Source organism: Gopherus evgoodei, chromosome 1, assembly GCF_007399415.2.
Source record: "Gopherus evgoodei ecotype Sinaloan lineage chromosome 1, rGopEvg1_v1.p, whole genome shotgun sequence".
In the NCBI taxonomy this organism is placed as follows: Eukaryota; Metazoa; Chordata; order Testudines; family Testudinidae; genus Gopherus; species Gopherus evgoodei.
The window spans coordinates 77,762,775-77,778,738 of record NC_044322.1 but is presented as its reverse complement, the minus strand read 5'-3'; the positions used below and the strand labels follow the sequence as shown (position 1 = coordinate 77,778,738).

At 41.9% G+C, this 15,964-nt stretch overlaps 1 protein-coding gene across 6 annotated transcripts in view; it reads left to right on the top strand.

The window, feature by feature from the left end:
* Positions 1 to 15,964, top strand: part of TBC1D4 (TBC1 domain family member 4) — a 174,636-nt gene that overhangs the window by 132,616 nt on the left and 26,056 nt on the right. For 3 of the 6 annotated variants that reach the window (XM_030566548.1, XM_030566539.1, XM_030566530.1), the window contains exon 11: positions 873 to 1,010. The exons of 2 other annotated variants lie outside the window; for them this stretch is intronic. In XM_030566548.1, the coding sequence (XP_030422408.1) occupies positions 873 to 1,010 (138 nt within the window). Of the gene's footprint in view, positions 1 to 872; positions 1,011 to 5,679; positions 5,763 to 15,964 lie in introns of those variants that run through there. One more of the 6 variants, XM_030566577.1, reaches the window with a different exon arrangement.

Below are 15,964 nucleotides of genomic sequence, written 5' to 3'. Positions count from 1 at the left end.
TTCCACTGACCAAGATGATGGTGTGTGCAAACAGGAAACATTAGCAATTAGTATTTAAAGACTTGCTGACTTAACTGCTTTACAATAGTCTTCAAGAAATCACTGACTTAAGTTGCATGATCAGCAAGCTTCCAGTCAAAACAACAGCTTCACAACAACTTGATCTTAGGTTGTTCTACTTTGTCACAATGAGTAATCAGCTAGAAATATTTATATCAAAGCAACCAAAATGATTCTAATATGTCTTCAAATAGGTTTTATTTTTTCCTTAATTATTGAAATGTGTTGTGATTTGTCTTCCTTGTAACATATATGTAGGATTTCAATCTTCCAAAATTTTTTAAATTGGTATTGAGTAATTAAGTAACAATTTCTACAGTAACCTTGCACTTGAATTTTCTTGAAGAAGTTTGCACCTTTTAAATATGCTGAGAAAATATTCTTCTTAAATTTCTCTATAATGTGTTCACTTTCCTGGTTCATTCCCACTCTAATCTTTCTTGGTATTTTTTATTTATGAAAGCAAGTTTTGCTATAAAAGTAGAACCACTGAAGTACGTTACAAACACTGGGTATTTCTCTGTCTTGTTGAGATTAACTAAGACTAAAGAAGTCTTCTTGGCTGTCTGTACTTTAGTTTCATTCTGGTGTCTCTTTAATTTTATCATAATGCATTAATTTGATTAATTTATGAGGCCAATTTTTACCCCAACTTGTATCCTGTACAATTCTATTGACTTTGTTGGGTCCACAGTCAGTGTAAGTCAAGGCAGCAGCTGGCCCAGTATTTATAACTGATGCAGGTATTTGAATTGTTGTAACCAGCACATTTAGACATATTTGCTCCATTTTGTCTTATTGCCTGCACTCAGTCCTGTGCCTGTAGCTCGACGCCGATATTGTAGTGAGAATGGACTTCCCTCTTCCTTCTCTGCCCCCTCTTTCCTGAAAAGCTTTTACCAGAGCTCAGGCAGGCTGCTCCAGCAGTCAGAAAATGACCTTTCCAAGAGGTGAGAGGAGTGTCTTGTGCCTTCGGTGCAGAGTGTTCTTTGGTGCAGCTGGCTTATGACATGGAGTTGTCAACTAAATGGCATTTTGGTGTTTTGAAACATGTCACTTCTCGTGCTAACATTTTTCTAACAGGTTTTCTAAATAGTTGATCTGAATTGATGAACTGACTATAGAAATGCTTATTAAAAGTAAAAAAAGCACATCCAATTTCATGGGGTAACAACGTATAGTTACAGTTGTAGTCGTGCTGTAAAACTACTGCATTGATTTGTAATACCAGTACATAAGATTTTTTGTGAGCATTTCACTGATTAATTTCTCCTTTCTGGGCTATGTGGGACAACATGGAAAGTGTCATAATGTTTGGCTAACCACCAGCATGAAACATTCTGTAAAGCTTTAAAATGAGGGGGGAGAGCCACAAAACATGCATAATATGCTAGTCCCTTGCTAACATGCAGCCTTGATGTGTGGTAGGAAAGGGGGTACCTTGTTAACAATGTTTCATTCAGTAATTAATCAAATCATTCACTACTAGATGCTTCACAAACTTATCATGGCTCTGAAGGTTTTACTGTCTAAAAGAGGATGCTGTGGGAAGGACTTTTCGATGCAATGTGAAAAAGGCCACATAAGTACCTAGATAGACCAAAGAAACAAAACCTTACGTTTGCAAGCATAGGCCCTCATTCAGATGAGCATTTAAGCAAATTCTTAAGTGTTTTCCTGAATCAGAGCTGTAGTGATTGAGATATTGGTTGCCTGCTCTGATTCCATGATTTTTGCAGCTGCTTTTTAAACAGACTCCTTTTCTTCTCCCAGTCCCCATTCTTCCAATTGGGGTGACCAGATGTCCCGATTTTATAGGGACAATCTCGATTTTTTTGGGGGTCTTTTTCTTGTATAGGATCCTATTACCCTCCCACCCCCTCTCCTGATTTTTCATGCTTGTTGTCTGGTCACCCTACTTTCAAGCAGCCTTCTGTGCACTCCATTACTTACTAGCTTTTCTTCTATCACCCTGCAGACTTTTGCAACAACTGCTGATTCCCCTTGATGTGAGGAAGAGACCAATCTCTTGTTGGGGCCAAGACAGGAGCTATCTTGACTGTCCATCCCCCACCTTCCTCCGCTGCACAGGCACCAATGTCTGTCAGTTGTTGTCTTAGATGGTTTATTGTCAAATCCCGATTTGAAATTTGTCAGTCTGCAGACAGAATGTTTACACATAAATGTCGAGTCATGTGATGCATAAGGGGAAGTTGCTTTTAAAGTTTTTGGGGTGACTAAAGGAAATAATCCTCCCACTTGCTTTCTAATAAACTTGTAATCACTCATTTGTATTAGGTTATAAACTCTGGGGGGCAAGGGGATGCTATCTAGTTGCATATCTATCCAGTTTCTACATAGAGAGGCCCTAATCCTGATTGGAGCTTTACAATCCTGACTCAGTGCCATCATTTTACCTTGGTTTACTTTAGCATAGTTTTCCAATAATATATTGATTTAGGTTAATTTTTAAAATGAATGAAGTGCCCTCTTCTCATAGGACTCAGAATCCTACTTCTATTTCACTGAGGTAGATAGATTTGGGAGTTATAACTTTGTTAGACAGTAGGTTTCAACAGTCTTTTATCCTCCATCTACTTTTGGTTAATTCTGAGGAGTCTCCATAAATCCCACAATTCTACCTCAAACTAGATGTATTTGTTTATTACTTCACAGACAGAAAAGCAGGGCCATGTAAATGTAAACAACAATGCAAACCTTCCCTAGGCTTACTACAGATAAACGTATGTTTCTGGAGGTTGGGGAAAGGTGAATACTAACTCTACACAGAGTGAGATACGGTCACTGCCAGAAGTCAGTTTTTATTCTTCTGTTATGTTGTGGGCCAGAGTCTAATCTCAATAATGTTAGTGTAAAAATCTCCATTGAAGTCAATGAAGTAGTTTCAGATTTACACTAGTATAATAGATCAGAATGTGGCCCTCTGTCTCAAAATCTGTTTTTGTAAAACACCACTTTGAAGAATACATTAGCAAAGGATATTGTGCACTGTAGTGTGGAGTTTTTAAATGAAAATTAGTGGCTATTCTAGCATTATGATTTATCTCGTGTGTGTATCTATCTATCTAATATAAATAGACAGTGGGGAAAAATGAAAATTTTATTAGAAAATTCTGTACTGATGGTGTTTCATCTGCATTACTCTGAGCTCTGCAAAACATTTCACATCCTGTTCTTTCTAGTCCTCTCCTTTTTTGATCTGGAGTGTATGTTTGTGAAAATGAGATATTAGTCTTTATGCGGTTAAAACTGAATGATGATAAAGTAGCTATGTAGCAATCCACAGTCACCCAAACATTCCAATCCATATAATTTGGATTGGTTTAAAGAGAACCAAGTGTATCATCCAAATGGCGTTCTCTTCCTGGATTAGATTTTTTGATTCACATTGCAATTGTGTTACTGAAACCACCACAATATGCCATCAGGTTGAGGCATGAAAGAGGAAGTTCACATCTTTCTTGTGGTTTGATATATATACTTTTGTGCTGACAACTTTCTCTCTTGATAGATTCACATAGCAAAAGTCTGCTTTTTTTTTTTTTTTAATTTTAACTGGGATGGGTGGAAACTTCATATTAAAATAAAACAGGTAGTGTAATACCAATACTTTGAAAGGCAAAAAGCTGTCGATTTTGTTTGAACTTCTAAGGCCCTTAATTATAACTTCAGAACACTTGTATCTTTTCACAAACCTGGCTGTTGTTGTAAGAGAGATCCTTGCAAAGATCAATAGGAGTTTTTCATGTATATCTTAGCCCATGATGCCTTTTTCCATATTAAGAAAATGGAGTATCCTCTGCCACATCTTTTGGAACCTTTGACGACATGTTTTATATAGATGGCACTGGGGAAATTCTTGTTAGTCTTCCTCTTATGCAATTTGAGGTTACATGTAAATTTATATGTAGCTTGATTTTGTTTTGTTTTGTTTTTGTGCTACTGGCAGTTCTACTGCAAATCTTAATGGGCTGCAGGAGTGTGTCAGCTTACTTTTTACAGAGCTAATTTTAACAGCTATGTTTGATTTATAGTAGTTGGATGGGTTTATTCAAATACAATGAATACCAGTTAAACTGTACAGCTGTTTGAATAAAAAGCAGTCCTGCTTAAACTGTGCAGCTATTTTATGTGGTACCAAAGTGAGAATTAAAGATACACAAATGAGATCCTCTTGAGTATTTCGTTTTTCACATCTTCATTGCTATACCAGTGGTCAATTTAAAAAAAAATTGTATTGAGGTATTAGAGGCCTAATGTCTGTTTCCCACAACAAACGTATCTCCTTTGTGAAAGTATCTTGATGATAATTACTGGCTTTTACCAAAAAACATTAATGTGTGCTTAGCACTTTGGGCCAGGTTTTAAAAGGTATTTAGGCACCTTATGAGAGTTGCAAAATCACCTTGGTACCTAACACTGCCCTAACACTTTTTTGGAAATTTCACTAGGCACCTGAATACCTTTAAAAATCTGGCCCTTTTAGAATAAAATGCACTGTTATTGGAAGTACTATATTAAAATGCCATCATTAGAACAAATCCATTGGTCCTTATCCATGTCTTATTCCAGCATACTTCAAACTTGGTTTCATTAGAAGACTGAGTAAGGCTCTTCAGACTTTCCTCATTATTAACAGGGTTTGTCCATTAACAGTTGTCTTAGCTTTGTAGAGACAATTCCTAAGTCATAAAGAACACCCACAACTCTGCCTTATTCAATGGAAGTTGCTAGTGCTCGGAACCTCTCAGAATTCAATATGGAAAGATTTTTGCTTGCAGTGGTAAAGTGCTTTCTGCCCAAGTGCAAGTTTAGGGTAAAATTTGTACTCAGAGCTCTTTTTGTTTAAGACGATTTTTAGGTGTTAACAGTGTGGGGGTGGGGATGTTTTAACTGACTAACCCTTTTGAAGCTTGAAAGCAAAATCTGGTTTTTCGTTTGTCTTCTTTCCTTGATCTCAGGAATCTTTGGTTTGTTGTTGTAGGGTTGCTCCTGATGGCTAGACTATTGGTATGGATTCTTATTTTTTCTGTACCAGACATGAATAATTACGTGGACTTCGCAACAAGGAAAGAAGCTAGTTGCAGTTTAGAGCTCACCAGTTTAAATTGTGTCCCAGCAGCATGCTGTTTTACCTGTTGTGTGTTTTTACTGGCTACCATTGAGTTACCAGTGTTTAAATGCTAGTTAATATGATTTCCAATTCTTTTTGAAATATTTCATTGCTAACAATAAACTATTAGTGCTCTAGGAACTAAGAAAAGCAAAGGATTTAGGAGCAATCTCTGAACAAAATAGCAGAAAAATCATCTTTCAGAATAAAGATAACTAACAGCAAATATAACCAATAGAGAGAGAAAATGGTGGGTACCAACTTTTTTTGGTCCCCTGAGGGAGGAATACTTTATTTCTTAACCGTATGCTAGCCCAAGTCGCAAGAATTTAAATTCCAGTGATCATTTGTACTGGATTTGGGATTGTTTGTCCATTTAGTTTTCAAACGGCAAAGCGGGTTCTCTATTTGCCCAACTGCTGTTTAGTTAGTTGCATCAAAGAAAAGCAGAAGCTGAAGTGAAGTGAAAGCAAATTGAAGAAAATGCAAATCTTGACATGAACAGCAAGAGTAAAGAATCACTCCTGGGTCAGTCGTAATGAAGGGATTTAAGTACAAAAAAATTCAGGTAAGTATTGTAATTCAACATGATCTTATTTCTTGGGAGAGCAATCTTGGGAGGATACTTTACAGATTTATTTTGAAAGTAAGCTTTAGATAAGTGAAGAACAGTTTGTATTTGCAGTTAAATGAAAATAAGCAGTAAGTTACAAAGTGTATCATACATAACAGATACCTCAAGAAGCTGTCTAGTTTCAACATAACATGTACTGTCTAGCATGTAGTACCTAATAAAAAGAGGTAGCAGATATACTTGTGTGCTTTAATATAATATAGTTAGTTTGCCAAAATGAGAAAATGGGTTATTGATCCTTCAGACAGACACTTGAAATTTTGCCCATGTTTTAAAGCTCTGGTTAATATACAGTATTGTACCTTCTGTTTCTACAAGGCAGCTATCTTCACATTATGTTCTATCTGTTAAAGAGTTAAAGTACAAACTAATAATGTCTGAGGCATTTCATTGTATTTCTAATTTCATTTTTTGGGTTTATATATATGCAAAGGATTTCAGTATTGAGGATCAAAGAGTATATTTGTTCAGCAGTTTTACTGAGAATAATCATTTTTATTTAGAAGTGAGCTGTGAAGAGTGCCTGGTAGAAACGGAATGTAGAATACTGTACTGTATATTAACCAGAGCTTTAAGTCATGCTTTAGGGAAAATGTTTTAGCAGGCAATGACTAAACACATACAAACATGCTTCACCTTGCCAGAAGCCTTGTTTGTGCTTGCTAGACACAGAAAGGACCATTATAAGCAAAATCCAAAACACTTTTTCAGGGGGGCAGGAAGAGTCAACATATCAAATTTTTAAAAAAAAAAATTATTTTACTTTAGTCAGTTAAATTTTTAGGGATCTCTTTGCATTTGCATGACTTCCAAATTGAGATCTTTATGTATGGAACCTTTACTATGAGAATGCATGCTGAACATTTTTAATGAGAACTGTTCAGGTGCCACAGCAACATCATCCACATTTTTAGTTCAGCTGTTTGCAGTATTCTTCAACCCTTTCCTTTCTAGCGATTCTACTTTTTGGCTGTTTAACATTTTATACTGTCAGATATTACCTACTTATGTTTGAAAATGCAATGTATTTTAATTGCTTATACAAATCCCTGCATGCCTAAGTGTGGGTGGGCTATTAATATTGCATAGCATGCAGTTGTAGTTTTAGTTTTACTAGTGCACATGTTATGATACAATGAAAAGAACTGGGAGTAGAGGGAGGTTATTCCATAGCTTTTGAAGCAATTATAAAATACCCCTTCTTGAAGCAACTTGTTTTCGATTCACTTTGAAAAATGCAACAAATCTTCTTTTTTTTCCCTCCCTGTTTCCTATGAAAAGTTTCTTCCTAACAGATGTTTATTGACTAAGCATAATCTGAAATTGGAACTACAGTGATCACCCTTAGTGTTTTTACCAGGAGGGGTATTAGTAGAACCTGAATAAGCATTCCATCCTGTAAAAGTATTTGCCCTGTAAGGCCCAATGGTACCCTCCTGTGATTAAAGCCTTAGAAGACTCCCTTGAATGTTCCCCTCAGGTTGACATGCAGTTTGATGGATCACAGAGATAAGGATAATGCTTCTTAACCCCGGTAGCTGCAAAAACCTGCTGCTTCAGTTCTCCGTGCTGCTGGCTGGCCTGTTGTTATCCCCATGGCAGCAGTCTCTGGAGCCATACTGCCATCAATAGGACCCTACCAAATTCATGGTCCGTTTTGGTCAATTTCATGGTCTTAGGATTTTTATAATTGTAAATTTCATGATTTCATAGACTCATAGAATTTCAGGGTTGGATTGGACCTCAGGAGGTCATCTAGTCCAACCCCCTGCTCAAAGAAGGACCAATCCCCAACTAAATCATCCCAGCCAGGGCTTTGTCAAGCCGGGCCTTAAAAACCTCTAAGGATGGAGATTCCACCACTTCCCTAGGGAACCCATTCCAGTGTTTCACCACCCTCCTAGTGAAATAATGTTTGCTAATATCCAACCTAGACCTCACCCACTGCAACTTGAGACCATTGCTCCTTGTTCTGTCATCTGCCACCACTGAGAATTCAGCTTCATCCTCTTTGGAACCCCCCTTCAGGTAGTTGAAGGCTGCTATCAAATCTCCCCTCACTCTTCTCTTCTGCAGACTAAACAAGCCCGGTTCCCTCAGCCTCACCTCAGAAGTCATGTGCCCCAGCCCCCTAATAATTTTTGTTGCCCTCCGCTGGACTCTCTCCAGTTTTTCCACCTCCCTTCTGTAGTGGGGAGACAAAAACTGGACACAATACTCCTAATGTGGCCTCACCAGTGCCGAATAGAGGGGGATAATCACTTCCCTCGATCGCTGGCAATGCTCCTACTAATGCAGCCCAATGTGCTGTTAGCCTTCTTGGCACCAATGGCACACTGCTGACTCATATCCAGCTTCTTGTCCACCGTAACCCCCAGGTCCTTTTCTGGGGAATGGCTGCTTAGCCAATCTGTCCCCAGCCTGTAGTGGTGCCTGGGATTCGTCCGTCCTAAGTGCAGGACTCTGTAGTGTAGCCTGAGCCTCAGTGTTGATGAATTTAGTGGGCAGAGCGCAGGCAAGGCAGCCAAAGGCGCATGATAATTGCAGTTATTCCCAGAGATGTAACCCGCATAGATGTTGAAATCTGAAATTTTAGGGTGTGGTAACTGTGGGGGTCCTGACACCAAAGAAGGTGGTTTTTGGGGGGAAGGGTGTTACAAGATTATTATGCGGGGTGGGGGTGGTATTGTCACTCTTACTTCTGCGCTGCTGCTGGTAGCGCTGCTGCTGGTAGTGGTGCTGCCTTCAGAGCTGGGCGGCTGGAGAACGGTGGCTGCTAGTTGGAAGTCCAGCTATGATGGCAGTGCCACTGCCAGCAACAGTGCAGAGATAAGGATGGCATGATATGGTATTGCTGCTCTTATTTCTGCACTACTGCCTTAGAGCTGGGCACCCGTCCAACAGCCACCGCTCTCCAACCAGCTCTGAAGGGAGCAACACAGAAGTAAAGGTGGCAATACCGGGACCCCCCCACAATAACTTTGCAACTCCCCTATGACTCCCTTTTGGGCAGCACCCCCCAGCCTGAGAAATGCTGGTCTCCCCTGCGAAATCTGCATAGTATAGGGTAAAAGTACACAAAAGACACATTTCACAGGGAAGACCAGATTTCACGGTCCGTGACGCATTTTTCAGGGATGTGAATTTGGTAGGACCCTAGCCATTAGCATCTGTGTCCATGCCTGGACAACTTCTCCCTCTGAGGGAAGTTGGGAGTTAATGTTTGGCTGCCCACTGAGTTCAGAGTGCAGTGACTATAGTGGTGTTGATCCTTCTGACCTCCAGCATGCACCTGCCTAACCTAGGTACTAAAATGCTAGACTATTACACATCTGAAGTAACTCCTCTGAAGTTAGCTAATCTGGATTTTAGTGTAACTGAGAGCAGATTCCAGCCCAGTAGGCCTAGATACTGAGTTGAACATTATTAGCAATACAGAAATCTATCACCACATACTTGAAAGTTTGGGAACATATGGTAGAGCTGATTTGACCATTTCTGCACCCAGCTTGGCCAGCTTCTGGTTCCATCTGCTCATCTTACTGGTGGAGCTTATAAATAACATTTAATATTTATTTGAGGTATGGGTTACTTACTTTTCCTGTTACCCTATAATACATCCTTACATGCCTTTCAGATCAGTTTTTAAATTTAGGTCCTGTTAGCTCAGAGAGGCAAACTATCAAAGTAGAATTTAAGAAAGTCCAAGGCACTCTATATTATGTTTTGTTTTGTTTTGTTTTATTTGAGGGATTATCAGAAAAAATACTCTACACTTTTTTTTTAAATAGCAACTTGTATCCCATTGTATGCTTCAAGTTGTGTGCATAAGTCTGACACCAACTACCTCTACAATAGTCAATTGTTTTTGGAAAAGGAAATGAGAAACTAAAAGAGTCATTCAGAATTGCAGGGGAATTTTGGAAGATAATGCATAATTACCAACATTATCTTAAGTGTCTAAGGATGTGAGACTTATTGTGTGAAGTGCATAATGGTAGCCATGTTTGTCTACAGAGAAACAACCAGTGAAGCACAAGTAACTCATCACATTGTACATACTGAAGGTCAGAAAGGTGCGATATTAAATCATAGACTAAAATGTATGGTAGCTACCTCTCCACCTCTAATTTTTCTATGCATGTTAACTATTGTAAATTAAATACTTGTGATGTTTCACTTTTCTTCGCAGTCATTTGCCCCAGAATTGCATGTCCCCAACCTGCATCCCGCTTTTGAGTGCTTGCGCTAGAATATTGGTTTTGTTTTTATTATTTGTATAAAGAATGATAAACAGAAGGGGTTATGCTTCTCTTTTCTTGTTCTCAAGCTTACATTTTTGTAAGATCTGTAATGATTTAGCTTTGTTTTAATGCATGATGCAAACATTAAATGTAAATAGTGGTTGTGGTTTGCATCCTTAGTAATCCCTCTATAACAAATTAATAAATAGACCCGAATCCTATTGCTTTACCTGCATGACTTGTGTCTTTGATGCTCTCATAAAGTGAGCAGATTTTGGCCCAAAATGAATTGTATCTTCTGCAGTTGCATGTCATGATTTTCAGACTACTCTTTTCATCACCTCATTCAGATTAGTATTCACATAACATTCTCTGTAGTTGTATATAATAGAAATAGTATTCCTTCTTTTATTATCCACAGCAGATGTGTAAGGCAACTATTGGGCCACAGAATGAAAAATCCCAGTTTTTTTCTGTGTTTGTTTTGGTAGGATGTGACACTAGCTAATCCAAAACCCAATCCTAGCTTTTACAATGGATCATTGTTCAGTTTACAATATTTGATACAAGAGTTGCCCAACTGGTGATAAATCTCTGCTGAACCTGCAGTCCATGAATGGACAGATAAAATGAAAAACAGGATAGATTGGGTACATACAGACTTATTGTGGTCCTTTTGTTCAGATGATAAACTGCATAATCATTCTGTTTTAAAGTTCAGTAAACTGAAGTTTTCCAAACCAGAACTGGCTCTGATGAAGGTACATATTTGTGACCTTGGTTCAGCATGTTGCTTAGGGCAACATAGCTAACATAACTGTAGCTTTTAATATGACATGGTCTAGCTCACTTGCATGCTTTCTCTTTTTTACCAGTTGAGAGGTCAGAGATGCTGATTACAAATGGCAAATTGTTGTAACATTCCATTACAGACTTACTTCCTAAGTATTACAGTGAGCACTTGTTGACCTGTCAGCCCTCCCTTTTCTATAGATCCAGGAGTCTGGAGCAGCAGTATCCATGGAGGATTAACAAAATTATATAAGTGTCATGGAGTGTGGGGGAGTCATGGCCCCCACTTCCTGTGATTCACCGTGACTCTCAGCCAGCCAGTAAAACAAAAGGTTTATTAGATGACAGGAACACAGTCCCAAGCAGGGCCTGTAGGTACAACAAGCACCCCTCAGACAGGTCCCTCTTGGGGGGGGCAAGGATCTTGGACCCCAGACTTGGAGTTCTCTGCCTCTTCCCAGCAAGCCCAAAACTGAATCCAAAAACCCCTCCAGCAGACTCTCTCCCCCTCTTCCTCTCCCTTTGTCCAGCTTCCCTGGCAAAGGTGTCGACTCACCCCACCCCTCTTCCAGGCTCAGGTTACAGGCTCATGTACCCTCCCACACCTAAAGCCATCCCCTGCTCTTCCACCCCCCATGCAGACAATCCCAGTAAAACTAAACAGCATTCTCAGGTCAATCCGCCCTGCTGTAGATCTGGTTCTTTTAAAACTTTCCTGCTAAAGGCTGCATCTGTAGATGCAATGTTCTGTAGTGTCCTGACAACCCATCATGATAAAAGTTGCAGCCTTGCAGTATTCCTCATTTGACACTTTCAACCTGTCTTCCTGATGCATTGTCACCCCACTGGTTGAGTGCACAGTGATAGTTACCTGTGATATTGCCCTGCTAGCTTTGTAAACCTCTAAAATACAACCCTTTAATTTTATCTTGATATTGAGGCTTTGGTTGTCTTCTTCTTTTCCCAGATGGCAGTGTGGGGTAAAGCACTGGAAAAGGACTGCAGACTTTCTGTAACCCAGAGTCCTATGCAGGTGTTCTTTGAGAAACTCCACCCAGCTTCTTTAGGGAAGAATATCTCAGATTATTCTGAGGTGCTGCAACAGAACCCTGATGGAATGCATGGTAATCCTGTGACAAGCACAGGCAAATCTCTGGCATCCCCCTTTTTAGAGGACTTCCATATTGTACAGAAACCCCATCGCTTCTTTGAGATGAATGGTCCACTCTACCCCTTCTTCACCCTCTGCTGAGTGTGTTCCAGCAGACTGTTCCAGGAGTGTAGTCACATCTCTGTAGTCAAGGGTTGTCTTTAGTCCATTTGAGGATGGCTGGTGCTATTTGTTCTTATCAGCTGCTATTGCAAGTGATTTGTCCGAGCAGTGTTCTGCGTAAATACTTAAGATTGGTAAAGATTTGTTTGACTTGTACATTTGCCTTTGGCAAATGAAGCAGTAGGTGTCTGCAGGCCAGTGTAACTGCCATGTGCTGAGCCATGGAAGGAGTGCAGGGAAGGATCAGTTGCAACAGAGTCAGCCAAGATTTTTTGGGAACATAGGAACACTGGATATATTCAATACCCTCATGGATTCAACCAATGATTTGTTTGGTTCAGTGTCCTGGGAAAATTTTCAAATCATGAAACTCCACAGGACTTGGGTTCCTACCTGACTTAAGTGCTTCTGAAAATTTTACCCCTTGTCTCCAGCAGTGGCCAGTGCCAGATGCTTTAGAGAGAGGTGTTTAAGCACCATAGTGGACAATTATAACATAACTACCTCACCTAAGCTCCCTCTAATCTGTGCAACTGCACAACTGACTATTAAGTGCCACACAGGCGCTCAGGGCTGCGGCAGGGAGAGATGCCTCTCCCCAAGACTGGATCTGTCACGGCACCCCTCCCCCCGGTCCTGACCTCGACCCAGCTCAGCCCTGGACCTGCAGCGGCCAAGGGACAGGCGCCCCGCCCCCGGACTCAACCCAGCCTGGCCCAGACCTTCCACAGCCAGAGAACAGGCACTTTCCCCCCTTTCTCCCCAGGGCTGGTGCAAGGCTATTTTGCGCCCTAGGTGAAACTTCCACCTTGCATCCCCCCATAACATCGGTTCATTGAGGGGCAAAGCCCAACGAGCCTTTATAGACCCCAGGGGCCAGCCTGCCCAGGGGCTGCTCCCCAGACCAGATTCCCCCCCCCCCCCCCGCTTCTTGAACTCCCCTGGAGGGTGCACCCCCCCCGTGAGCCCTCCGCACCCCACCCTGGCAGCCCCCGTCCCAAGTCCACTCACTGGCTTTGCCGGGCTTGTGCCAGCGGGGAGGAGCTTCCTTATGGGGACTCCTGCAGCAGATGCATGCGGGCAGAGGCCCCCGTGCACCCCCCAGTTCCCCCTTCGCCGCGCTCGGGCTCTGCGGCTCCCAGGAGTGTGAGCCGCTGCCACCACTGCCCCTCCCAGGGCAGGCTCAGGGCCCTGCACCTGGCAGCAGCTCACATGCCCAAGCATGGTGAGGGGGGAGCTGGGGGGCGCACGAGGACCTCTGCCTGCATGCATCTGCTGCAGCCTGCAGGAGCCCCCTGGGGGGGCGCAAGGCCACAGCCTGGGCAGGAGGGGCGGGGGGCGTGGCTGCTCCCCACTAATGCCGCCGCTGCCTTTTCAGGGCTCCTGCCCCCTTGCACCGCGCTGGCTCCTCCATAGTTGCAGCTTGCCACCCCACAAGCCGACACCCTGGCTCACTGGTGTCTCTGGAAGGCGGCTCCTCCCTTCTGAGGCAGGGCACTGCTTTTTGGCACCCCCGGGGCCATCCTTAGGATTTATGGGGCCCTATGCAGTATTATTAAACTGGTGCCCCTATGCCTGATGGCAGCCTGAGCTTGCAGCCCAACGGGGGCAGGGGCAGGGGTGGAGGGACAAGGCAGAAAGAATAACAAGACGCCCGGCCCGCCTCACGGTGGCGGAGAGTCACAGTTCCCCGCAGAGACCCCTGTACCCTCTCGGTCACGCATAATGGACATGCAGAAGGTACCTAATTAAAAGCACTAAACTTGGGAATAAAAAATGTCAGTCACAGGTTTTTTGATATGCCCTGAAGTTTGTCAGACATTTATTTGCAAAAACTTTCTAGTAAGGGTGAGTCAGCTGTCTTGCTGAATACAACATTAAATATTATGGAAAACATAATACAGCTCTTCTCTGTTTTACATTTTCTTAATCAGTATTTCTAAGCTGATTTTATATTTTAAATGTACTCTTAAGCCTTCATTAAGTAATCATTCCAGATTACAACATATTTAACTCATTGAAACAGACATTATTTTAAATTAATCAGTCACAGAGGTTTAGTGTGTTCACAATAATGTGCATTGCTTTTCGAAAAAGGGAACACTAATTTACTGTGTGTAATCTCCACAACAATACACATGTTTATGAAATTTCACCAATTTAAAAAATATGTTTCCAAAGATTTTAGGCATAACAAAGGATTTTATATCTTACTAAGGTACTGATTTTGCTTAAAACTAGTTCATCAGATAGTCAGAATTAAAGAGAGGGAAAATTTGTCCGGCTACCTGGAAGCAAAGGGCTGTTGCTTCCTTCAATTGGTTGGGTTGGGGTGGTGGTGAAGGGAGAAATGGATGGACAGAAAGGACAGGAAGACTTTGGAAGTAAGTTTTTTTTACTATAGTAATTAAAATGTGTATTTTAGATAAGGATGGTCTTTTGAAGAATTTATTTAAAAAACCATATGTCTGAAGATCCAAGCATTTAAGGCTAAAGATGATTGTGCATCTAAAAATCTATGCAAGGATTTTTTAGAGATGTGATTTTACAATCTTCACCAACTCACTAATGAAATATTTTTAAAGCAAATTTTAAACTAAGGTCCTGTAGACTGACATGTTCTGAGTAAATATTAGTCATGCACAACTGTTTTTGTCAGTACATTCAGAAACTGACAGTAGATACCTGGGGGTTGGCAAATGCCTGTTAAATGTCTTAATTACCCCTTGAATGCCTCTTTAACAGTTTCAATGTTGTGCTAATAGGTCTGGTAGGCTGGAGATTTTTTCTCTTTTAACTATTAGATCCCCTTCCCAGGAAGACTTGCCTGCAGGAAGGGTCAGAACAGGGATAGGAAAACCAGGAGGGTGGACACTAAGACCCAGTGGTGCCCCAAATTTTCAGGTGCCCTACCCAGCTGTCTATGCCTGAGGACTGCCCTGGGTGCCCCGAACCACTTGCCGCCCTAGGCCACTGCCTAGTTCACCCAGTGGTTGCACCTGCCCTGTCTCTCCCCACTGTAGACCCAGGGAGCCCCATTGCATCCCAAGCCCTTCATCCTCGGCCCCACCCCAGAGCCCGCTGCCCCAGCTGGAGCCCTCACCTTCCTGCAGCCCTCTGCCCTAGCCCTGAGCCCCTCCCACACCCCGACTCCCTCAGCCCGACCCCACCACATGAATTTTATTATGTGCACCAGTATGGAGGTGATTTCACACAGCATGTACATATTGGAGCACATAACAAAACTTGTTCTGCGCATGGGTAGGGAAAAATTAGAGGGAACACTGTACCTCACAGGGGAAAGTTTCCTTCTAATCTCCTGCTCCTCCTTGCTCTCTGCTGCCTCTTCCTCCATCAGTATTATCTGCTCAACTAGCTTCCTGTGGCCCATTTCTATGTGCCAGTTGAGGGTGAGATGGATCAGTCTCCTTTGGAGCACTGCAACAGGATCTGTCTCTCCCCTGCTTTCCTGGCCTCTGCTCCTTCTGCTGGGAATGATGGTAGAGAATGCAGACTCCCCTTTAGTGGCAACAGAGGGGGAGCACTCTCTAGTCATCACCTTGTTCCTTGTCACTGCCAGCCATCTCCCTTATGAGTGAGAAGAGGGAATGATGCATGAGGGGGGTTGCCTGAAGCTATAAGCACTTCCACCTTTGGCCTCATGAGCCTGCTTACTTTTAGTCTGTCCTGCCAATTAAATGAGTTGTTGGGTTTTGTGCTCAAGCGATGTCCTCACTTTGATGTTTTGCATCAGATCCTCTTTAGGCTGAAAGGAAAACAAATTGCAGCCATTTCAAGGCTGAATATTAGTTTATTTTCCTGCACTT